At 40.6% G+C, this 20,111-nt stretch overlaps 1 protein-coding gene across 1 annotated transcript in view; it reads right to left on the minus strand.

Annotated features, from left to right (window-relative positions):
- Window positions 1-5,964: 5,964 nt before the first annotated feature.
- Window positions 5,965-20,111, minus strand: part of RPS6KA2 (ribosomal protein S6 kinase A2) — a 163,470-nt gene continuing 149,323 nt past the window's right edge. The window contains exons 17-21 of the mRNA XM_041398163.1: window positions 18,940-19,101; window positions 14,953-15,029; window positions 12,820-12,937; window positions 11,733-11,870; window positions 5,965-11,356 (exon numbers count right to left, since the gene is read on the minus strand). Of these exons, the coding sequence (XP_041254097.1) occupies window positions 11,231-11,356; window positions 11,733-11,870; window positions 12,820-12,937; window positions 14,953-15,029; window positions 18,940-19,101 (621 nt within the window). The 3' untranslated portion in view covers window positions 5,965-11,230. The remainder of the gene's footprint in view (window positions 11,357-11,732; window positions 11,871-12,819; window positions 12,938-14,952; window positions 15,030-18,939; window positions 19,102-20,111) is intronic.

Genomic DNA, 20,111 nt, shown 5'->3' on the forward strand with positions numbered 1-20,111 from the left:
GCTTATTTAATTCTCTTTGGACTAAAAGAGGGACTGTTACTTTGCAGGAGGGTGCCCTGACAGGGGCTGCTATGCAGCACTTCCATACTGAGTGGCTGCTCTGCGCAAATTTCTGCTACATCATTCCTCAAGGAGGTTGCTGCAGCAGTGTTTGTCACAGAGCTGGAAAAAGTCTCACTAGATGTAATCCGCAGTGTTTAGGTTTAGCAAAAATAGTTCTTCTGGGAATTGCTAATATTGACCATCTTGAAGCTGAGGAGGGGAGTGGGGTCATGTTTTCCCTGGAGAAACACTTTCTTTAACAGTCTTTAAACTATGAATTATTAGGAACAGCATTTATACTTGTTATTTGATAATCCTTCCTTCCTTCCTTCCTTCCTTCCTTCCTTCCTTCCTTCCTTCCTTCCGCTGTGATTAGAATTTTGCATCCTCTATCTCTCTCTCAAAGTACATCTCATAGATTTTCAGAAGCTATCATAAAGCCAGTCAGTTCACAAGTTGCCACTCACCTCCAGGCCTTGGTAATGATTTTGTGGTCTAATTTTCACTCTCTTTTAAATTGTTTATAATTGGAGATCTCATTTGAAATTAAAGTATTTTTTTCTCAAAGGTTTCACTCATGTTTGACATCTATTTCTGTAAGGCCTCCTGTGGTTCATAGCATTAGTGCACTATTATTAGTATTATTATACTATAATAATTTATTTGGATTTTAAGGCAGTGAGTTTTTTGCTATGTTTAGGGAACACAATTTGCTTGGTCTTGTTACAGGTTTTAACCGTATTGCACCAACTGTGGGGGACAGATTGTTCTAAATTAACACTAGGTAGTCATAAACATCACAAAATTTCAGAGTGATATTCTATATTGCCAAAATACAGCAAATATTCTCCACGTGTACATAGTAAAGATACAAATTTAAACAGAGAAAGTTGATTGTTGCAGTTATTTGTGGCTTAAAAGTCTTTAAATTAATCTTTGGAGTTCATCCATCAATCTTGATCTGCTCATTCAGTGCCAGCTGCTTGTGGTAGGGTGATATGAATGCATGTCATATTTGAGGCCCAAAGAGACCATCACAAGCATTTAAAATTGATTTCCAGATTACTGCAGGCTATTGAACTCATCCACTTGCTTCTGCACTAACCTTCTGTCTGCTAAGTGACACTACTGAACATGATACAAAGAGAATGACAAACTCCTTTTCTCCTTTTATGTTTTATTCCAATGAATAACAGCCTCACTTTTAAACTACAGTTACCTTATTTCCATTCTGAAGCTGCATGAATTTTGGACCCAGAAATTTGCCTGCTTTTCTGCTCTGGTCTGTCTCTCTCTGCTTCTGGAACGTGTGATTTTTCTCCCTGTGAAGATTCTTGTAGACAATAATCAAGCCACCTCTCAGCCATCTCCAAGCTAAGCTGAAGAGACCAGGGTCTTTAGTAATCTCCATGGCAGGCATGTTGTTTTTTTTTTTTTTTTTTTTTTTTCCTGCATATGAACTCTGCACCGTTTAAATATATTAAAGTTATATTAGTTTATGCAATTTAAGAAATGGTACTTCAGGCCTGAATAGTGGGGTTTGCATGACATTTTCTCACCTTTAACATATACTTCCTAATCTCTTCGGATGGCAGCAGGCTGATGGTTGAAGTGAGATCAGATAGTAAAAGATCAGCACTGCCAAGAGTTTCTTAAAGCTGATGGGTCACCCTTGTCACTTCTCTAAAGTGAAATGCAGGTTGTTTCTGTTCTCTGTATTTGTCTGCATTGTAACAGCTGATGTTCCTACAGGGTAATTTTTTTTTTTTTAGTACCAACGGGTGAAATAAATAAATGGATGAGTAAATAATTGATTATAACAGAATTTACAACAGAGACAATAGCCCAGACAAGACCGTGACAATTAGAAAGTCTGGGTAAATGTGCTGGAAATCACTAGTCTTCCTTTGCATACCTTAGCAAGGAGACTATCATTAAAATTGAAGCTGCAGAATTCTACAGTAGGGAAAGAGTTAGGCTTTACAGCTGCAGCTGTTTTTACCACTGACCACAGAACCTGAAGGACAAGAAGAATCAGATAGGCAGGAGTGTGACAAGCCAAAACAATGCACAGGCTTACCACAGATGGTGAGTCACCTGCCTCTTAATAAACTAATTTCCTCAACAAAAAATGGAATGGATCTCAGGCCTGCTTCAGTTGTTTAAGAAAAAAAACAAAGAGCTCCTGTCCATCTAGATGAATGGACAGATAATATTTTTTTTTCTATCTTATCTCCAGACAGCTGGAGTATGGCATAGACAATGCACTGAAGCTATCTATGAGTAACCTGAAAAGCTGGACATAACCTAAAATCCTTGTCTTCAGCTCTTCTTCACAGCTTTTAATGCAAAATCTTTGCTTCTTGTGATCTTCAGACATTAGTGGTTATTGTTACTGCCTCTTGTTTGCTCTGCTGTATATTGCCTGAGGTGCTCAGCCAGCAGTTGTACTGCCCTTGAAGATGATGCTATTCAGGCATATAAGAGGACTTTCTGAGCCTCAGGACAATTCCCATGGTACATTGTTGTGGGACATAGAAAGGGGGTGATGTGAACTGGGATGCGATAGAGGAGGGGAAAGATACAAGAAAGAAATGAATGTTGACCAAAGAGCAAAATTACAAGTGGGAGGGGAGTTGTTGGCTGCTGTGGGTTTTTTTTTTGGTTTTTGTTTTTGTTTTGTTTTGTTTTGTTTTAAATTTTAAATAAGTGTGTACCTCAGGGGGAAAAAAAGCATGGTTACTTCCCCATTAAGTGCAGAGGTTTAAGATGGTTGCCAATACAAGTTTCCTGAAAGGGCTGTGTCTTGATTAGACACTTGAGTATATTCTGGAAAACCTTCCTCTCAAATATCTCATTTATTCTTTTTCTAGCATTGGAGGGAAGGCTATCATCTGCCTGTCAAGGCCCTGGCATGACCCATGGCTTCCTAACCAGGTCCTCTGAAAAGTTAATGTGTGTCCTACAATGGATAGATTAGCTCCTTCCTGGTCATGGTCATATTACGAGAGAAATTAGAAGTGGGAATGGAAGACAAAGCCTAGATTGTTTTGTTTTTTTTTTTTTTTTCTCTTCAGTTTTCCTATTTGTTCTTGTTTATGATTGTGGTTCTCCAGAGAAGCATCCTTTTTTAATTGCTGGGTCTATAAAGACAGGTATACCAGATTTATTTGCCTTCCTACCAGAAGAGGCTATAAATCCACAAGATGGGCCTGTGGGGCAGAAACCTGGTAAGAGAAAGGTGGAATACCTCATGGTAGATGCTGAGGTGCAGAGGAAGAGGGTGGGGAGGGACATACATGTCCCAGTGATGAAGGACATGAGGACTAAAGGAACAGGAAGTTTCTTTTATGAACAGAGAAAATACAGGAAGGACAGAAGTGGGAGTAGGACAGGAGCAGCTGGCAGGAGAAAAGAGACATGAGACTACGTATGCTCAGAGCTGAAATCCTACAAACAACATTCTTAAAGTACAGGTTTGCTCAGTTATGCTTGCTTGGACCTAAATCACATGCTGTTCCTCCATCTCTGGTACCACATGCTGTTCTTGCAAGAAGCCTGAGCCTGACTCACCACCTTTGTGATGCTGCCAGGTCTGACGACAATCAAGATGTAAATGCCAGTGTAACTGTGTGCAGGCTCAGATGTAATGTCAGGGAAGCAGAACCAATCCCTCAGAACAGGAGGGGTTGATTTTGCTTTTGTGATCTCTAGGAAGTCCAGCAAACAGAAAAGGGTATGCACGCTGCTTGCCAGAGACCAGCAGTTTCCAGAGGAATGGTACCTTGGAAGATCTCAAGGGGGCAGCTTGTGTGAAAGCACTCATTTGTCTGGCACTGAAATCCTAAATTTGTCTAGTGGGTGAACTGTGCGAATGATGGGCATTAAAGGCTTACTTGTTGCTTCCCAAAACAGAGGTTTGAGTATTCAGGCTGCACAGAGATAACAGTTCCAGGTATAATTTGAACAGGTAACTGCGTGCTTTTACTGTGACCAGCATATGGCATTCAAATATGGCCAGTGCTCAGGGACTGGAAAGGAAGTATGCAAAAACATGCAGGATCCTTTTTGTTTTTCTTTTTATTTCATTATAAAGAAAGGAAAGGATGAGCATGCCAAACCAAAATGGCAGAATACAGACAAAGGTGAGCACTGAGGCTTCTCCTTGGGGGCCATCCACAGTAAACTCTTGCCTTGGTTGAGTACAGCTCCCCATCCCTCCTGCCAGGAGGAACCCAGCATGCAGCCAGCCCTTCAGCACAATCACAGCTCTTTGAAGTTAGTTTGCACATTTTCACAATACTGTCAGCCCACGTCATGGTGGGGCAGCAGCAACTGAGGCCAGCAACATTAGCAGCAGCAATATGGGATACAGCGCACAGAAAAAAAGGAGCAAAGAGCTTATTTGCAAACAATTGTAGGTGACAATATAGAAAGTCCAAAGAACATAATTCTGCTATTAAAATATTACACTTCATAAAATGATGTACTATTAAAAAAAATCTATTCAGAAACGCTAGTAAACATAACAAGTATCTGTATACTGGCTGCCCTTTTAATACAGGAAACATAAAAAGCATGAGCCTCAGAAATCATTATTTTGTAAGCATGAATATGCAGCCTGTAAAAAAAGTGCTAGATCATGGTTCATATTTTGTCAGTTTAGTACTACCCAAGTAAATTCCTTACACGCATCATCACCTAATGGCCAGACTCCACTACTGCAACAGGAAAGAGGACTTGACTCTCAGCTCTCCCACCAGAGTCACTGAAGGTGTATATGGATTAAGGAATTAACACAGGAATGAAGGCAGCAAGATTTGGGTGTGAGTAGCAAATCAGAAACAATCTTTTAGCAACTGTTTTTCATTTTCTGCACTTCAAATGCATATTTTCTAGCCTCTCCTTTTAAAATTTACCTTCATCAAAGAGGGCATGCATTTTCCTCATTTTCCTTTCAGGCTAAAGCAGCTCTGAAAAATATGTCTGTAACATCCATTTAGGAGACACAACAGAGCACAAGTTGACTCTGTAACTATGTATACCAAAGCAAGAAGTAGTGATTGAATAGTTAGACACTGAACATCATGGTTTACACAATACAGGACAACAAAAAGGGCCAAAATCTTAATTTTAGATTCTAAACTTTGGGCTGCAAAATGTTTTCATGTGCAAGCCTTGTGATGACGTGCATGATCAGATGCTAGCTGACATACATGGGTTGTCACATAGTTGCACTTGGAAATGCAAGGTCTAGGATACAAAAATCTATGAAGAGAGTTAAGATAAAATTTGGCTCTAAGACTTACTGTAACTTTATTTGTTCTGTAACATTTTTATTCTGCACAGGCTTCAATTCATCCTTCACCTGAATACTACGAGTTTTAGTTCTGTACACACTGAGAACCTTACTTTTAATTTCATTTTATCTTCTGAGTTTAAATTATCATGTTTTTGCTAACTTTCAGAATAGGACAATTGTGTGTGTCTGCTGTGGACAGACATGGAGAGAGGAGTGTGGGACTGTGTTTACACAGGACCTGTGGTACCAGAAGCAGCTAAGCTGCAGTTTTTTCAAGCAACACAAGATTTCAGGATCAGGGTCAGCTAGGAGGTAAGAATATACACTTGTAAAGGAAAATGATGTATACTTCAAAAGAAGAAAAGAAAAACAGGCTTGCACATTTTACTTTTTTTTCTTTTTAAATGTATTATACTAAAACATCTTATTATTTTAGACTTTTTTATTTTAATGTAAGGAATATATGAATGGTTGTGCCGCTTGCCTGTCTTTTAGGATTCAGATATGTGACTGTGGAGCTCACGTGGCTCTTGCTTAAAGGTGTCATCTCTGGATGTTCAACAAGGGAACTTTGCTTCTAAATATTTACTTTGGCCTTTCTGATACACACATCCTAAGAGAGGGCTTCAAAACACCTGCCTGAAAATATTTTTCCAGTGAAAGCTACAATATATTTTCTGCTATAGTAATCTGCTGCATTTTCTGTGTTTGACTGCCTTATTCCTTCTAGGGATCGAGAAAGCTGTAGCATGCCCCAAAATCAAGAATATACTCTGCAAAAATGGAGGATGTAAAAACAAACACTGGGGTTTTTGTATCACTTTTATTAAGGTAGTGGCAAAAATACATACAGTCAACATTATCTCCCCATGACATGCCATCTGTGGCTGTACACCTTCTGGTTACAGGGAAGAACTGTATGAACTTGTGGCAAATTTTCAAAAGCCTGGACATGTCCTCCCTCTCTGTGCACCCAGCTTGGCACTGGGAACCTGCTGCTGTACAAACATCACATCATTTATAGCCCTGACTCTGAGCCACACCTGGACTCTGCTCAGCACAACGCAGCAACAGAGGGACAGAGTTGACACTGAACTTGTAGTCAGTCCAGTGTATTGAGAGCACTGTTGGCTAAACTGATTCTGTTGCCTTCCTGCTGTCCCCAGCCATTTGTTCTGACGCACAAACATTTGCTTTGCCCCATGGTGACATGGCTAAGGGAGGTGTGAAACGACAGATGAGCAGTCGAACCCAAGAGAAAGTGACTGCCTGCTATTTTTAGTGTCAGCACTTGCATATGCTGGTGTAAGTTCAGTAGACCAGCAGTGTAAGAAACCTTTGTGCCATCCATGGATTAGGGCATGAGCCAAGCCCTGTCATAATTCGTATCACGGACACACAGCAATTGCATACTTGACTGAGGTTTGGATGTATTCAGAGGTACCAGAGCTGGGTACAAGTCATTGGAGAGAGCTGAAAGGGTCTGGCTGAAAGAGAGCCCAGTATTACATCCAGGGTTAGATGAAGTACAGGAACACACAATCTGTACCTTGTAAGAGGTACATGACATGTGATGTCATGATATCACATCACACATGATGTGCTTCACTCAGCTCTCTGTGCTTGGGCTATCCCCAGCACCCTGGGAGGTGAAGAAGATTTTTTTTTATGAGGAAACAAAGCAGAATCTATTCTCAGGTAGACTTCTTTTTTAAATGTAGAGATAACATGTCTGTGAGGGTCAGTTGTCATTTGTTGAAATGGTTAGGCTTTATAAATGCTAACTGCTCTTAAAACTTGCTTAGAAAAAGTTAAACAGATTTTAAATAAGTGAAAACTCATGAGGGGCACAGGTCAGCTCTCCCTTTGAGCAGCATCTCCACACCTCTGCCATATAGACAAGCAGTGGTGCTGTGTAGGAACTGGGGTAATGTTTCCCATGATATTCTTCATCAGGGCCATCTGGCTTCTTCAGAGTCCTGGAGCTGCAGAGGTGGGGTCCAGCTCTCCAAATTGTGGGGATATACTTTGTCTTTGCTGGGCAGACACTTCTCTCCTGGACTGAACAACAAAACCTGCATGGATATGGTCCTGTGCAACCTGCTCTAAGTGAACCTTCTTTAGCAGGGTGGTTGGACTAGATGGGCTCCAGAGGTCCCTTCCAACCCAGACCATTCTGTGATTGATTTTGAAGTGGGCCTCCAGATGAGCTGACTGTGTCTGTGACAGGCACACTGGGGTATGCCTTGGACACTCATTACATTGTGCAGCTTGATGGTTAAAAATGTACCTATAATATTTGTAATAGCCTAAGGCACTAGGTCACTTTATAGACTAAAAACTTGCAAGATGGCATGTTCTAATTAAAATAGATTTTTAGACATTCAGGAGTTAAACATAACATTTAGTAAAAGTCTCTTAAGGTTATATAAAGAGAGAGAGAAAGAGAGAGGCTAAGCCTTTTTCAGTTTTCTCCTAGAAAGAAAAAACAAAGTGCTTATTGCTGACCTATACCATGGCCAGGAGTCCAGAAAGGAGATGCTGGTATTAAAGCAGCCATTGAAGTAATTAGGCCACAGCCTAGCATCCTGTCCCAGATCCAGCTGGGCCAGGGGAACCAGTGGGTGCTATCACTTAAAAATAATGAGTGCCAGTGGCATATTCCTCACTTTCTGCCTCCCTTGGATTTGCTGATGGAGGCTTTTGGATTTCAGTCCAAGTGAGCTTGGATCAGCAAGACTGACAGTGGAAAAGGCTTAATTGGGTTCACTTGACAGGAACAGGTCAGAAAACTCTCAGAAAAGCACCACTCATGGCAGGACTGCAGAGGGGAGACTGATCTGTCCTTGGAAGTGCATGGGGATGCACATCTGGGGCAGAGGGGAGACTGGATGGGGAAGTTTCTTCCATGGATGGGCACAGCCTTTTTTTTCTACACCCAGAGTAACCATTACCATTATCAATGACAGATTTCACAGAACACTGCAGACAAATCTCTCTGTATCACCACCACCTCTGACTACACTTCTACCTTTATTTGGACAAGCTGGGACAGCACCTTTTTGTGCATGTGTTTGCATACAGACACGTATGTGCACACATCTGGATGCACTGGCAACAAAACCTTAATAAACAAAGCTCACTAAATGTATGGGCTTAAAATTATTTATAGGCTTATAAAGTAATTAATGAGCATGAAGGTGTATGAATCTGTATGTGTCTCTATGTTAATAGTTGGTGGGTTAGAAAGAGGAAAGTCAAGAAGACATTAAAACCCTTAAACTTTGGGAAGAACAACATCCTGTAAGCTTGGCCTACAGTAATATTCAGTTGAAAAAAAAATGCTTAAAGAATTAAGACTGAGTGTATTAGAAAGAATGAGACTTTTTTCCAGTGGTTGTGAGAGAAAGCAAAGTGAAGCAATGCAAGATGACCAGGAAATCTCAGAGAGAGACAAAAACTGTACATAACATTCAAGTCTTTCTGCCCATATACAACACAATACAATTACTCCGAGCATTAAAAACACATTTTGTTGAAATACCACATATCAGCTGGGACCCCAGAAAATCCAGCCCTCCTTCCAGGTTGCTCTTTGCATCCTTATGCCCACCTTGCCTTCTTCCAGGACAGAAGTCACTTCAAGGGAAGCAAGGCCTGGCCAGAGCTGTTCTGCACCAGCCAGGATATCCCTGCCAGTGGATGTCCTCAAGGTGTGCTGTTAGCAGAAACGTGTGAGACTTAACTTCTAACAAGCAGAAAATTCTAAAGGCAGCAAAAAGCTGACACTGAGCACAGATTAGCCAAAGGAGAGAATGTGGGCTGCTGTGTACGCAAGCGCAGACACCCACCTGTGCATTTGCACTCATCAGTCCCAGCCAACTCAACCTCTGTGTGAAGTTTCACAGCACTGTTTATTTTAGAAAAGAGAGGGGCTTCAAGGAGAGCTGCTTTGCAGCAATCCTCTGTGCACAGCACATAAACTTTAACATTAAATATCAGTTTAAATTATTAAGAATAAATTTAAATTTAAAAATAGACTAATGCAAACAAACAAACTTCAGTCAACACTGAAACAGAGATAGTTTTAGGAAAAATATGACTATAGCAAATGAAACCCCTTGGACAATCTGAGGCAGTGATCTGGTAATTCCAGTTCAGCACCGAGATGCACAAACATCCCAGCAAGCAAAAATTACCATGTGTAGCAAATGGAGCTCCATGTTCACAGCACAGTAGCTTTTCCCATGAAGCATCTGAGGTGACAAAATTCACTCAGAAAATTAAAATTAACAAAAGTAGTACAAAGAAGAAAGAAGAATATTGGTCAGCTTGTGACCACCAGTAAGCCAAGATGGGTATGAAAAGGAATAAAAAAATAGTTCACATCTGGCACCACAAACCTTGCTTGCTTTTTTTGAAATTAGGGAATGAGAAAAAAGTCCATTTTGCAGAGACCATTTAAACAGTTTTGTTTCCCTGGACCTGGAAAATTCAGGTATTAGGGCATAGAGTTTTTGTTTTATATGTATATAAATACACATGTACATATACATATAAATATAAAAGCAGAGCATCCTCCAATTTCTCCTCATAATTTATTATTATTAAAGCTTGTAACAGAGTTGGCTGAACTCTTCAGAAGTGGGTACTCTCTGCACACACATGGCATGGGGAGTTTAGGTCTGCTAGAGCAGAACACCCAGGCAGGGACATGACATGTTGGGTGATGGAGGCAGGTTTGGGTGATCAGCCAGGGGAGGGCAGGGAACAATGACTGGAAATGGCCTCTCTTGCTCCAGCGTGGCACTCTGGGCTGCCAGAACGGCTCTTGGTGAGCAGACAGGGTGATGGTGTGGGAGGACAGCTGCATCGACCCGCTTGGCCCCTGGGCAGCCTAGCCATCCACCGTCTTCTACACCAGTCACTGAAGGGGGACTGCCTTGAGAGGGCAGTCACAGTTGGCCCCCTGTACATGAGTTGCCTTTGGATTATTTTCCTTACTGTCCTCAAAGCCACTCACATCTTTCCCTGCCTTTGTTCAGTTCTCCTAGCCCCCTCACCTAATCCTCCCAGGCCTGCTTGCTGGCCAGGACCAAACACCTTTCTCCTGCCTGATCCACAGGCTCCTACTCACACTGCTTTACATTAATGCCTCCCCACAGTCTTACAAGACCCATTCTTTTCCTCAGAAGACTGAGCATCTCAGAGATTTTTTGCTCTCTGAGACTTTTGAGCAAGTCAGTGCTGGTGGCACACTCTCCTTGAGAGGTGCTAGCTTCCTTCCAGAGAAGGCAGGGGCAAAGTGCAAAAGATTCCTCAAGAACAGAAGGTATTTCCACCACCAGCAGCTCTCTCTACCTCATGTTGTTAAGCACTTGTTTCAAATAAGCTATTACTCATATGTCTCTGCAGCCTTCACTTTTCCTGTGGTGAGTGGAGAACAGTAGATGCCTGCTGGTGCCAAGTCACTTCATCATAACACATGCTGGAACAGCATTCTAACCCGACTGTGTTCTTCATAGCAAAAAGTGCTTTTCTTGAGAAACAAAATGAAAGTTGTTCCCATGGAACATCTTACAGACTCAAAAATAGTTTTCCTAGGGTGGAAAGGATGGAGCTCGCCTATTTTATTTGGCTTTATCTCAGTAAAGAAACAGAGCTACTGGCAAAACTGGCACATCTTTGTGAAGTTGTTAAACTCAGGACCCTGGCTGGAATGTAAAAGAAAAGATTTAGCAAATGAGAGCTTTGCCTTACATGGGCTTCTGCTAGTTCTGGCAGTTTCATGTGCAGGTTGTCCAAAAAAGTTCTGCTAGCCAAGTAAAAATGAAACTTCTCAAATAATAAACTGTGGGTTTTCAAGGAGGCCTTTTTGAGGTACTGCTACAATCTGGTAGAGGTAAGTCTTTTCATGCCTCGCCGCTGAGCCAGATTGGAAGACAATACGGGCTCCAGCCTTGGTGCTTGAGGTGCACGGTTTAAAGCGAAGTAAGTGGCTGCCATTGCACCCTGTAAAACAGAGAAAGAGAAAACTCTGAGCTGAAATTAATTTCTTTGATGCTTTTCTCTTCCCCTATTCAGTATCCTAAAAAACTGTCACACATGCACAATTACCAGGAAATGATACCATTTAGGCTGGTAGACAGCTAGAGTTGTCTCAGATTCAAAATGGTGAAGAGCAGTATGTGCCATCAGGTTATTACAATGCAGCCTAAAGGTAAAAATACTGAGTAGGTGACAGTCAAAAATACAGTTAATACAGTGCCATGTTAAATTTAGCCTCTGTGCCAAATAATCTTCCCAACTCCTCTATCACTTTTCAAACTATTTACACAAATGACAGCTCATTCTGCAAGCAAGGATGAGGGAAGGGTGTAGGAGGTACCTTAACGAGGTGAACATCCTGTCTGCTGAGTTGGTTTTGAGACAGGTACTCCCTGTTCACTATCCATGGATGTCTCAGGACTTGGACTGCTGTGAGGCGCTGATGAGGGTCTACATGAAGCATCTTAGACACAATGTCCTGGGTTGAAAAGGAAGAAAGCAGTACAAGGGAGAAAGTAATTAATGGCTGTGCAGGTTTTGCTAAGATCTTTCTGTTGGCAGTGTCATCATTAGCATGTTCAGTGGAGAGAGTGATGCACTTTAGACAGGCTTTATGTTCTTTAAGTGTCAGGTCTTCAAAATTTCCAAGTGTAATGTTCAACTCTCAGATAATAATGCAGTCAAAACATAATGTGGAGGGCATTAATCTTACTGAATAACTGTTTATTACTGGTGACCTTGTAGAAGCGATAAACACCTAGGGAGAGGATGCCATCTGGAGGCATCTCCTCACCAACTTCCAGGCACACTTACAAGAGTAACTTAGAAGAGAAACTCAACACTCAGGTAACTGAAGTTCAATTAGGTTAGTTCTACAACATCTAAACATTTTAATTTCAAAACTGGACAGCTGATAAAAAAATCTACTGTGAGGCTCATAGGTGCTGGTAGCAAGATTAATATGTTACTAGGATTGCTTGCAGTTTTGTGGTGGAAAGTATCAATGTTCTTTCATTGGATAATAACAGTTTCTAAAAATGAAATCTCTTGCAAGAATCTTTAAAGCCAGTCAAAGCTTCTGATTAATGCTGGGCAACTAGAAGCTTGCAACTTTCCTGTCCATTTACCTGTCTCACAGACTAGTGCACAGCTTTATCCCTAAAGATCTCAGCACCAGATGACTTTTTTCTCTCCAGGGTTTCCTTGCTTTGTGATAGATGGGCAGCCTAAACTGTGATCTGTACAAGAATTAAAACATTAAAACTGCCTGCTCCTAGTTACCTGAGAAGCAAAAAGGCGATTCATGCATAGACCATACACCTGTGGCATTGACAAACCTACACTTCTTTTAGAAGTGCAGTTGCATCAAAGAAAGAGTTCTGTGGTATTTAAATCTTGAGAGAAAATCTGAGAAAGGGTTCACTGACCTTTGCAGTATCAGATACTGAATCCCAGTTTCCTCCTGTAAGAGCATATTTGCCACTGCCAATCCTGGCCAGAATTTCCTCTGGGGTGTCATCTGGTCCATTTGCAAAAGGAGTGAAGCTATGAAGAAAAAAAAAACAAAACAAAACAAAACAAAAAAAAAAAAACAAGGAGGGAGAGAGAGAGAAAAAACCCTATGTAATTTGCAAGTACATGATTTCTAGGTTCTAGTATTCTAGTTTCTAGTATTAACTGCCAATGATTAGAACAGGAATTTAGTTCCAGGATGTACCACTGATACTGCTGCTTCATTTTCACTCAGACTATACAGGCTGGTGATTCCTCATATTGATCCATAGAGAAAAAGACAGATTCCTTAATTGTTTTTTAAATTTTTCTTCTGTTATAATTTTTTAGGAATGAAATACTCTTCATAAAAATAGTCAGGTGTTTACCTCTTGATTTAACTCTGCTTTATTGCCAACACTTTTATTGCCAATACTAGTACCTTGGTAACAGCAAGAAAGGACAAAAATTATAAAGCAGAAGAAAATCTGAAACAGAAAAAAAAAAAAAAGAAAAAAAAAGCTTTCTAATCTATTTTGCAATGCTTTGTTAACTATAATGTGCCAGTCAGTTGGGCAAAAGAAATTACCTGCAACAGGTTATTTTCTTGTCCAGCCAGTCAGAAATTACTTGTAACAAGCACCCAGCTTGTGACAAAATCAGTGTCACATGCAGAGGGTATACTTTTTGTCTTCAGAAAGTGACAAGAGATAAGGTTTTTGCAGCTGACTAATAACTACCAGGCCAAATTTCACTCTGCAATCTTGAACAGCTGTGTAGGTTTAGAAGGAGTAGGTATTTTGGATTTTTATATTTTTCACTTAATCTGTCTTTTCTTCAAACTTGCCAGAGCAGTTTTAAAATTGTTAAACAGTTGGTTTGGCCACAGCTTCCTATCCCCCCTGGCTTCTTGTATTCAAGAAGCATCTTGAATACAATCAACCAAACAAGTGTAACTGTGGGTAATGTGTTAATTTTATTTTACTGATTCCAGCTGTGTAGCAGCCATGGGCATCAGCCAAATAGAAATAGGTTATTTGAGATCCAGCAGACTGGGAGATTCCCCACAAAGTCTTGATGTATTTCAGCTGACCTTGAACACGTGTAGTCAAGAATAAAACAGATGTGATAGAGACCCCTGGCACCTTTTCTACAATCCACAAACAACAGAATAACAGAAAGTCAGAGCCCAAATCTTTGTTTTCTCTATAAAACCTAGGAATTAATCCAATCTTCTTGTCACAGCTGAATGATTATGAAGCAGATTAAATAGTTTAGAGAGGTCACTGAAAAGCTGCAAGCTGTGCTTAGGTGTAATAAATGTGCACATACCATAGTCTGAGAAATGAAATTCAAAGCCTGGTAACTCTAGATTGGGTTTGCACACTTTGTTTCCCAATCATCCCAGCACATCTTATCCTTCACTGCTTATTTCAATCTGTGTCTTTCCCTGGATCTTCTTGTGTTAATATTTAATTTTAGCCAACACATTGGTAGGGGCATTTTTGCCAAGTACCTCTCAAAAATTTCTCCTACCTGTTGCTATTCTTGCTAATCTCTTTGTTTACTTTCTGAATCCTCCTTTTCAAACAGCTTCTGAAAACTACGGGTGGGGGTATTTTTTAGCTTTTAAAGGTGCTCATACACTTCAATAACAATAACAAATGAAGAATAATGAAGCTGAAGAGAATACATGTATCAACAGAATGAATTAACATTCTTCTATGGATAAGGTGAACACGATGAGGCTCTTCATAGTCCTGTGCATCTCTCTTAATGGAAAACTTTCCCACTGCTTAAGTCATGAGTGAACCCTTCAGGAGTCTAGGTTTCAGTGCATACAGGCACTTTCTGTTAAAAACCTAAACAATCTGTCAAGTGTCAAAGACATTTATGCATTCTAGAAAAAAAAAATTATTCTAATTTTATGTGTTGACATCTATTTTCTTGCATTATACAACTGAATACACCTCTCAAGGAGGCCAGAATCCCTATCTGTGACTCCTTTCAGGCTTAATCAGCGTTGAGCCCACTGGAGACTGCTGCTGTAGGAGAACCTCATCACTCACCCTGCCAACATGGTGTACAGCAGGATCCCCAAACTCCAAATGTCACAGGCTGCATCATAACCTTGGCGTTTAAGGACCTGTGGGAAGGAAAGAGAGAGATGAAAACAGGTCAATCTGCATTCCGGAATTTTTATCTTCCGTTCTACAAAATACACTGATTAGTGGTTGTGTCTGCTGACATTCCCAGGGCTTAGCTGCATATCTGCCTTGAACAGGTGGCTGTCTTGGGATCAAAATGTCCAGTAGTGCTATGGAGCAAAGGAAAGCCCAGGCTGAAATGAGCTGGTTAAACTCAGCACATCTTTCCCCTTCACAGTGTGAGAGATGAGTGGAGTTTGTTGGAGCTGAGGAAGGAGACTGGGAGCTCCTCTGGCCATCCAACACACAGCAAAGCAGAACAATATTTCACTGCTTTAAAATGTTTCATTAAAAAAAAAGCTCATTAATAATTTGAAACATATCCTCCTAACATGTAAGTTACAAACAACCCTGTGGATGCATCATAGGGCTAAATGACAGTGGTAAGTATTCCAACTGAGCTCAGTTTGGATTTGATACAGCAAATGGATGCACACTGAAGGATATCTAATGTCAGACTAATGAAGATGCATGCTAAAAGGCTTCTCTTACTTTGGTGTAAAGAAAAGTGGGCACATTTAGACTGGAGTTAAAAGCAGGCTAAAACTTGACCCCCTTTTCCTAAGGGGTAAACAAGACCCATGGTAGTCAGCAGACATCTGACCAGTAGGTTCAATATTGATAGAGGATGTCAAGGTGTAGGAGTAAGGGTAAAGTCCACATTTCATTTGTGCTAGTGCACACTAGAAGAAATGCCTATTGAGTCGGTGCAGGTCCAAATGAAAGTGAAGTCACCAACTAAGCTCAGGGACCATCTCCACATCTTTCCACAAAAGCAAATTACCCTCTGTTTAATCAGTTCTGACACACAAGGAGTTTTGCCCTCTTTAGATGGACTGGTAGATACATCTTCTTGAAAAGCACATGAAGAAGGAATGTACAAATTCAGCAAGTCTTTCTCTGACTAGCAGCCTTATTACCCAGAAGTGATTTAAGCATCTGAAGTCTATCACAGAAAAGACTAAATTCAGCTAAGGAAAAACAGTTTGAGAAAATGTTGCCTTGACAGATTTTATACATGATGAGTGGCAAGGCAACCATCCACCAGGTATGCTGCTGAATGAACATTTGCTACCTGGAAAAAAAACCCAACAAGCCAAAAAACTCCCACAGCAACAAAACCAAAGAAAAAGCCGCAGTTCCTCCTGTTGACAAAGCTGATGAAATCGTGCTTCTGCCTCTCTCTTCTGCACATAAGATGCAGGCTTTCCGGCTAATTTATTTATTTCTATTTCTTTAGTTCCTGCATTCATTCCCCTCTATTAATGTTAGTTTTTATGGGAAAAACTTCTTTGCCATTTGACAAACTCAGCTGCTTCTTGCTTCACCTGTGAGACTGAATACCCAACATTTATCTTTTGCTGTGGTTGTTCTCATTGTGTTTTGAACAGTTACAATTTCACTTCTCTCTTTTCCTCCAATAACCAAGGTCAATCAAGTCCAAGGTTAGTGACAGAAAAACGGGGCAGTGATGCTACTTAGTAAAGAGGGTTAATAAGCAAGTGGTTACACAACCCTAAAATGATTAGGTCACTTCCAGAACTTAGTGGGATCTGAAATAAGAGGCAGAAACTGGTTCTTAGTGCCACACCATAGCAGGACATTGTGGTGATAATGAATATCCTGGAGATAATGATACCCTGGGTTCATCCAATTCTGAGAATGGCTCACATATTTGTCCAACCCTTTTTATTTCTGTAGGCTTTGACTTACTGGGATAACAGTGTTTCAAATAGATGTTTTTCTCAGTTGTAACAAGCAGGAATACAAATGGTACAAAAGCAAATAAAAAACCTCATAATTTCAAATCACAAAGCAGTAATTCTTCACAAATTCTGTAGGAAACCTTCACAATAAAATATTTTTACTTTATCCAGAAGCACCCTACTACATCACTAGTACAACAGTCTGGGTCTTTCCTCCTCGCATGCAGCGCGCCTCTTTCAGATAGCCTTCATCTTTGCTCTTGCTATCACCTAAACCCCAAATTAACTGTTTCCAAAATAAAGGAGATCCAAGTGGGCAAACATGTCCTCCTTCTTCGGTAGCCACCCTCTTTGTCTCCAGCTCAGCTGATTTTCTGCCTCCTTAATTAGTTTCATGAGCATGTGGCAGACGTTGCAGTCGGACCCAGACAGGGAACGTGAAAGTCAAATCTAGGCTGGAGGGCAGCATTATATAATAGGTAAAATGTAAAAGCACTTAAGGCTTTATGTAAGCTCTTTGCCAGTTCTGGTAATGTTTCAATTAATCTTCAATGTCTCCTGCATTAGCAGGACTTGTCTTACTCATCACTAATATCCAGGAGTGTGATGTCTGCTTTCAGTTCAAATCAGAAGAGTCTGATAATAAAAAGAGAAGAGCCCATAATGAAAAATAGCTACACCTATTTTAAGCATCTTGTACCTTGGAGGAAATCTGAGTGCTTCAAATCTTGCAAACATGATTTTTTTGTGGTTTAGAAATTGAATGGCTGTGGTGCCACACAACTTTTTCAATCTACTTTGATAATTTTAAACAGCTCATTCCCATTTCTAAAATGGAAGCCCAACCAAACCTCAATAAAAACCCCAAACCAATCTATCTTGGCAATGGAAGGGTTTTTTTTTTTTTTGCTGAAGAAAATCTGTTTTGAATTTATACTACCCTGGCAATGGTTTCTGTAGAACAAATTCAGATGCTGGAAGGCTATGATTGCTGTAACTTTTGGTATCATGAAAGGATCCTGTATAGAAAGATTTTTTTCCTCCCAGTCACAGATGAACAGTGCATGGGAGAAAGAGAAAACTTAGGGAGAAGAAATATGCTAGATGATACCAACTGAGAGACACTGGTATTTGAAAGTAGAGAACAGATGAAGTATTGAAAGACAGTAGTTTTTTGCTTTTCTTATAAGGACCAAAATGAGCAAAGTACGACACACATTTGAAACAGTGTATTGCAAGTACTAACATTTTTGATTTTCATCCCTCCAAGAAATGGGTAATTACCCAAGAAATTAACTTCTTGCTCCTTCATTGTGAGGAAGCAGATATTAACATCTCATGAGTCAAATACAGCAAAGAGCCCAAGCCATGAACTAGCTGTCTGACTCAAGCCCACTCCTGCAGGGTTGCATGAAAGGAACAGCACTTGCCACTGATACAGAGCCACCTCTCTCCCTGTGCTTGGGACAAGCTGTTTGGTCTTCCTCCACTTTCCTGTCTGTAAAAATGAGAAAGCATTTCCTACATCCCCCAAAACAGGGGTGAATTGGTACTAGGAAAGCCCAAGAGGAGAGATGTTTCTTTAGCTCAGTGAAGTCAACAATAAAGCTCTCACTGGTTTCAGCATAAGTAAGGATTTTGTGCAAGGATTTTTTTCAGTTTTATCACAAACTCCTGGAATAGTTAAGGTTGGAAGGATCATATACTTCAACCTCCCTGCTCAAGCAGGGTCCCCTAGAACACTCAGGATTATGTCCAGATGGCTTTTGGATATCTCCATAGAAGGAGACTCCACAACATCTCAGGGTGACCTGACATCAAGATTTACCTCTTAAACAATAATCCTGTTCTGATGCAGTGCACTAGAGGGAAAGCAGTCTCATCAGAAGCAGCTAGAGAAAATAGATATTTATCCCAGTAATGAGCCAAAGCATTGTGTGCACCCATCCAAGACAGACACCAGCTTCTGTCAGGAGAAAAACAACTGCTGTTTCAGGACCAGGAATAGGAAAGTTATGGTAATATAGGCTGTGCAAATGCTAGTAGCCTGTTTCTGCCTTGCTCCTCTTGTAAAGGCAGCAAGGGAGGAAAGACTGCTTCCTAGGACACACTTACTACTTCAGGCTTTGAAATGTGATCCTACCTCAGGAGCGACAAAGTTGGCTGTGTAGCAGGGAGTCATGAGCAGCCCGTTCTCCGCTCTGAGTTGCTTGGCAAACCCAAAGTCACAGATCCTGATAGAGTCTGGGTTTCCTGTCTCATCCATGTAGAGGATATTACTTGGCTTGAGATCTCGGTGCACAACCTTAAGAAAGAACAGTGAGAAACAAGTGAGAAACAAGTGAGAAGAGGATGTCAGGGAGCACTGGAGCTTGGCTGCCATTTCTGGTGTCCTGGTTGAGGTAGATCAAGAGCTCATGCCGAAAATATTTCAGTTTTGGAAAAAAAGTTACTTAAAAGCCTCGGACAAATGAAGGGAAAAAAAATAAAAGTCTGTTCGAATGAGAGACGAAATGTGGTGCCTCTGTGGGTGTATTGAGACGGATCTGCTGCTCTAAGAGGAGACAACTTCCTGAGGGTGGTCAAAGTGGGCTGTTGTGCAAACATCTTGGTGGCAGAATCTCCTGGAGCTTGATGGCCCTGAATATTCGGCTGAAAGGTGAAGAATAAATCACATCATGGGAGGAAAGTGTGTAAGGGTCTTCTTGTGATTGTCCATGTGAGTGGCTCACACCTGAAAGGAGGGATTAATTTCTTTCTTAATTTCAAATTATATTCACACAATTCATGTGACTATGTGTTTTATCAGATATGCTGAATTTCAGTGGCAGGAAAACAGCCTTTATTTGTTATAGCAAGACTGAAAAATTACCATGAAAGCATAGAAGCCAAAGCACTTTGTTTTAACCATGAAACAGGAAAAGCAGTAAATATTTGACTAGTTATCAAAACTGCTTGTCCCCAAAATGCAGAAAAGGAGAGATTTTCAAACTGTTGTATATAAAGAGCTTAGACTTTAAAAGTCAGATATTAACAGTCTGTCAGAAGTCTTTCCCATCAGCTGCTCAAATTGTCACTTCATTTGGAGAGCTGAACATTTGATTTTCTACCTGTCTGCTGATTCAGCTACCCTATCTGAAGTGTTCAGATCCTGCAATAATGATTGTGATAAAAAGTCAACAACTAATATCTCAAGAAAGTACATGAACTTGAAAATCACTGTAGTGTGGGAAAGAAAATACTACTTTGATCTGCTTCAGTTCAGTGGAAAATGGATAAAAAGTCAATAAGCCTATTTTACAAGCCCAATGTAAC

The sequence above is a fragment of the Onychostruthus taczanowskii genome, unplaced genomic scaffold, assembly GCF_017590055.1.
Source record: "Onychostruthus taczanowskii isolate IOZ18803 unplaced genomic scaffold, ASM1759005v1 scaffold141, whole genome shotgun sequence".
In the NCBI taxonomy this organism is placed as follows: Eukaryota; Metazoa; Chordata; class Aves; order Passeriformes; family Passeridae; genus Onychostruthus; species Onychostruthus taczanowskii.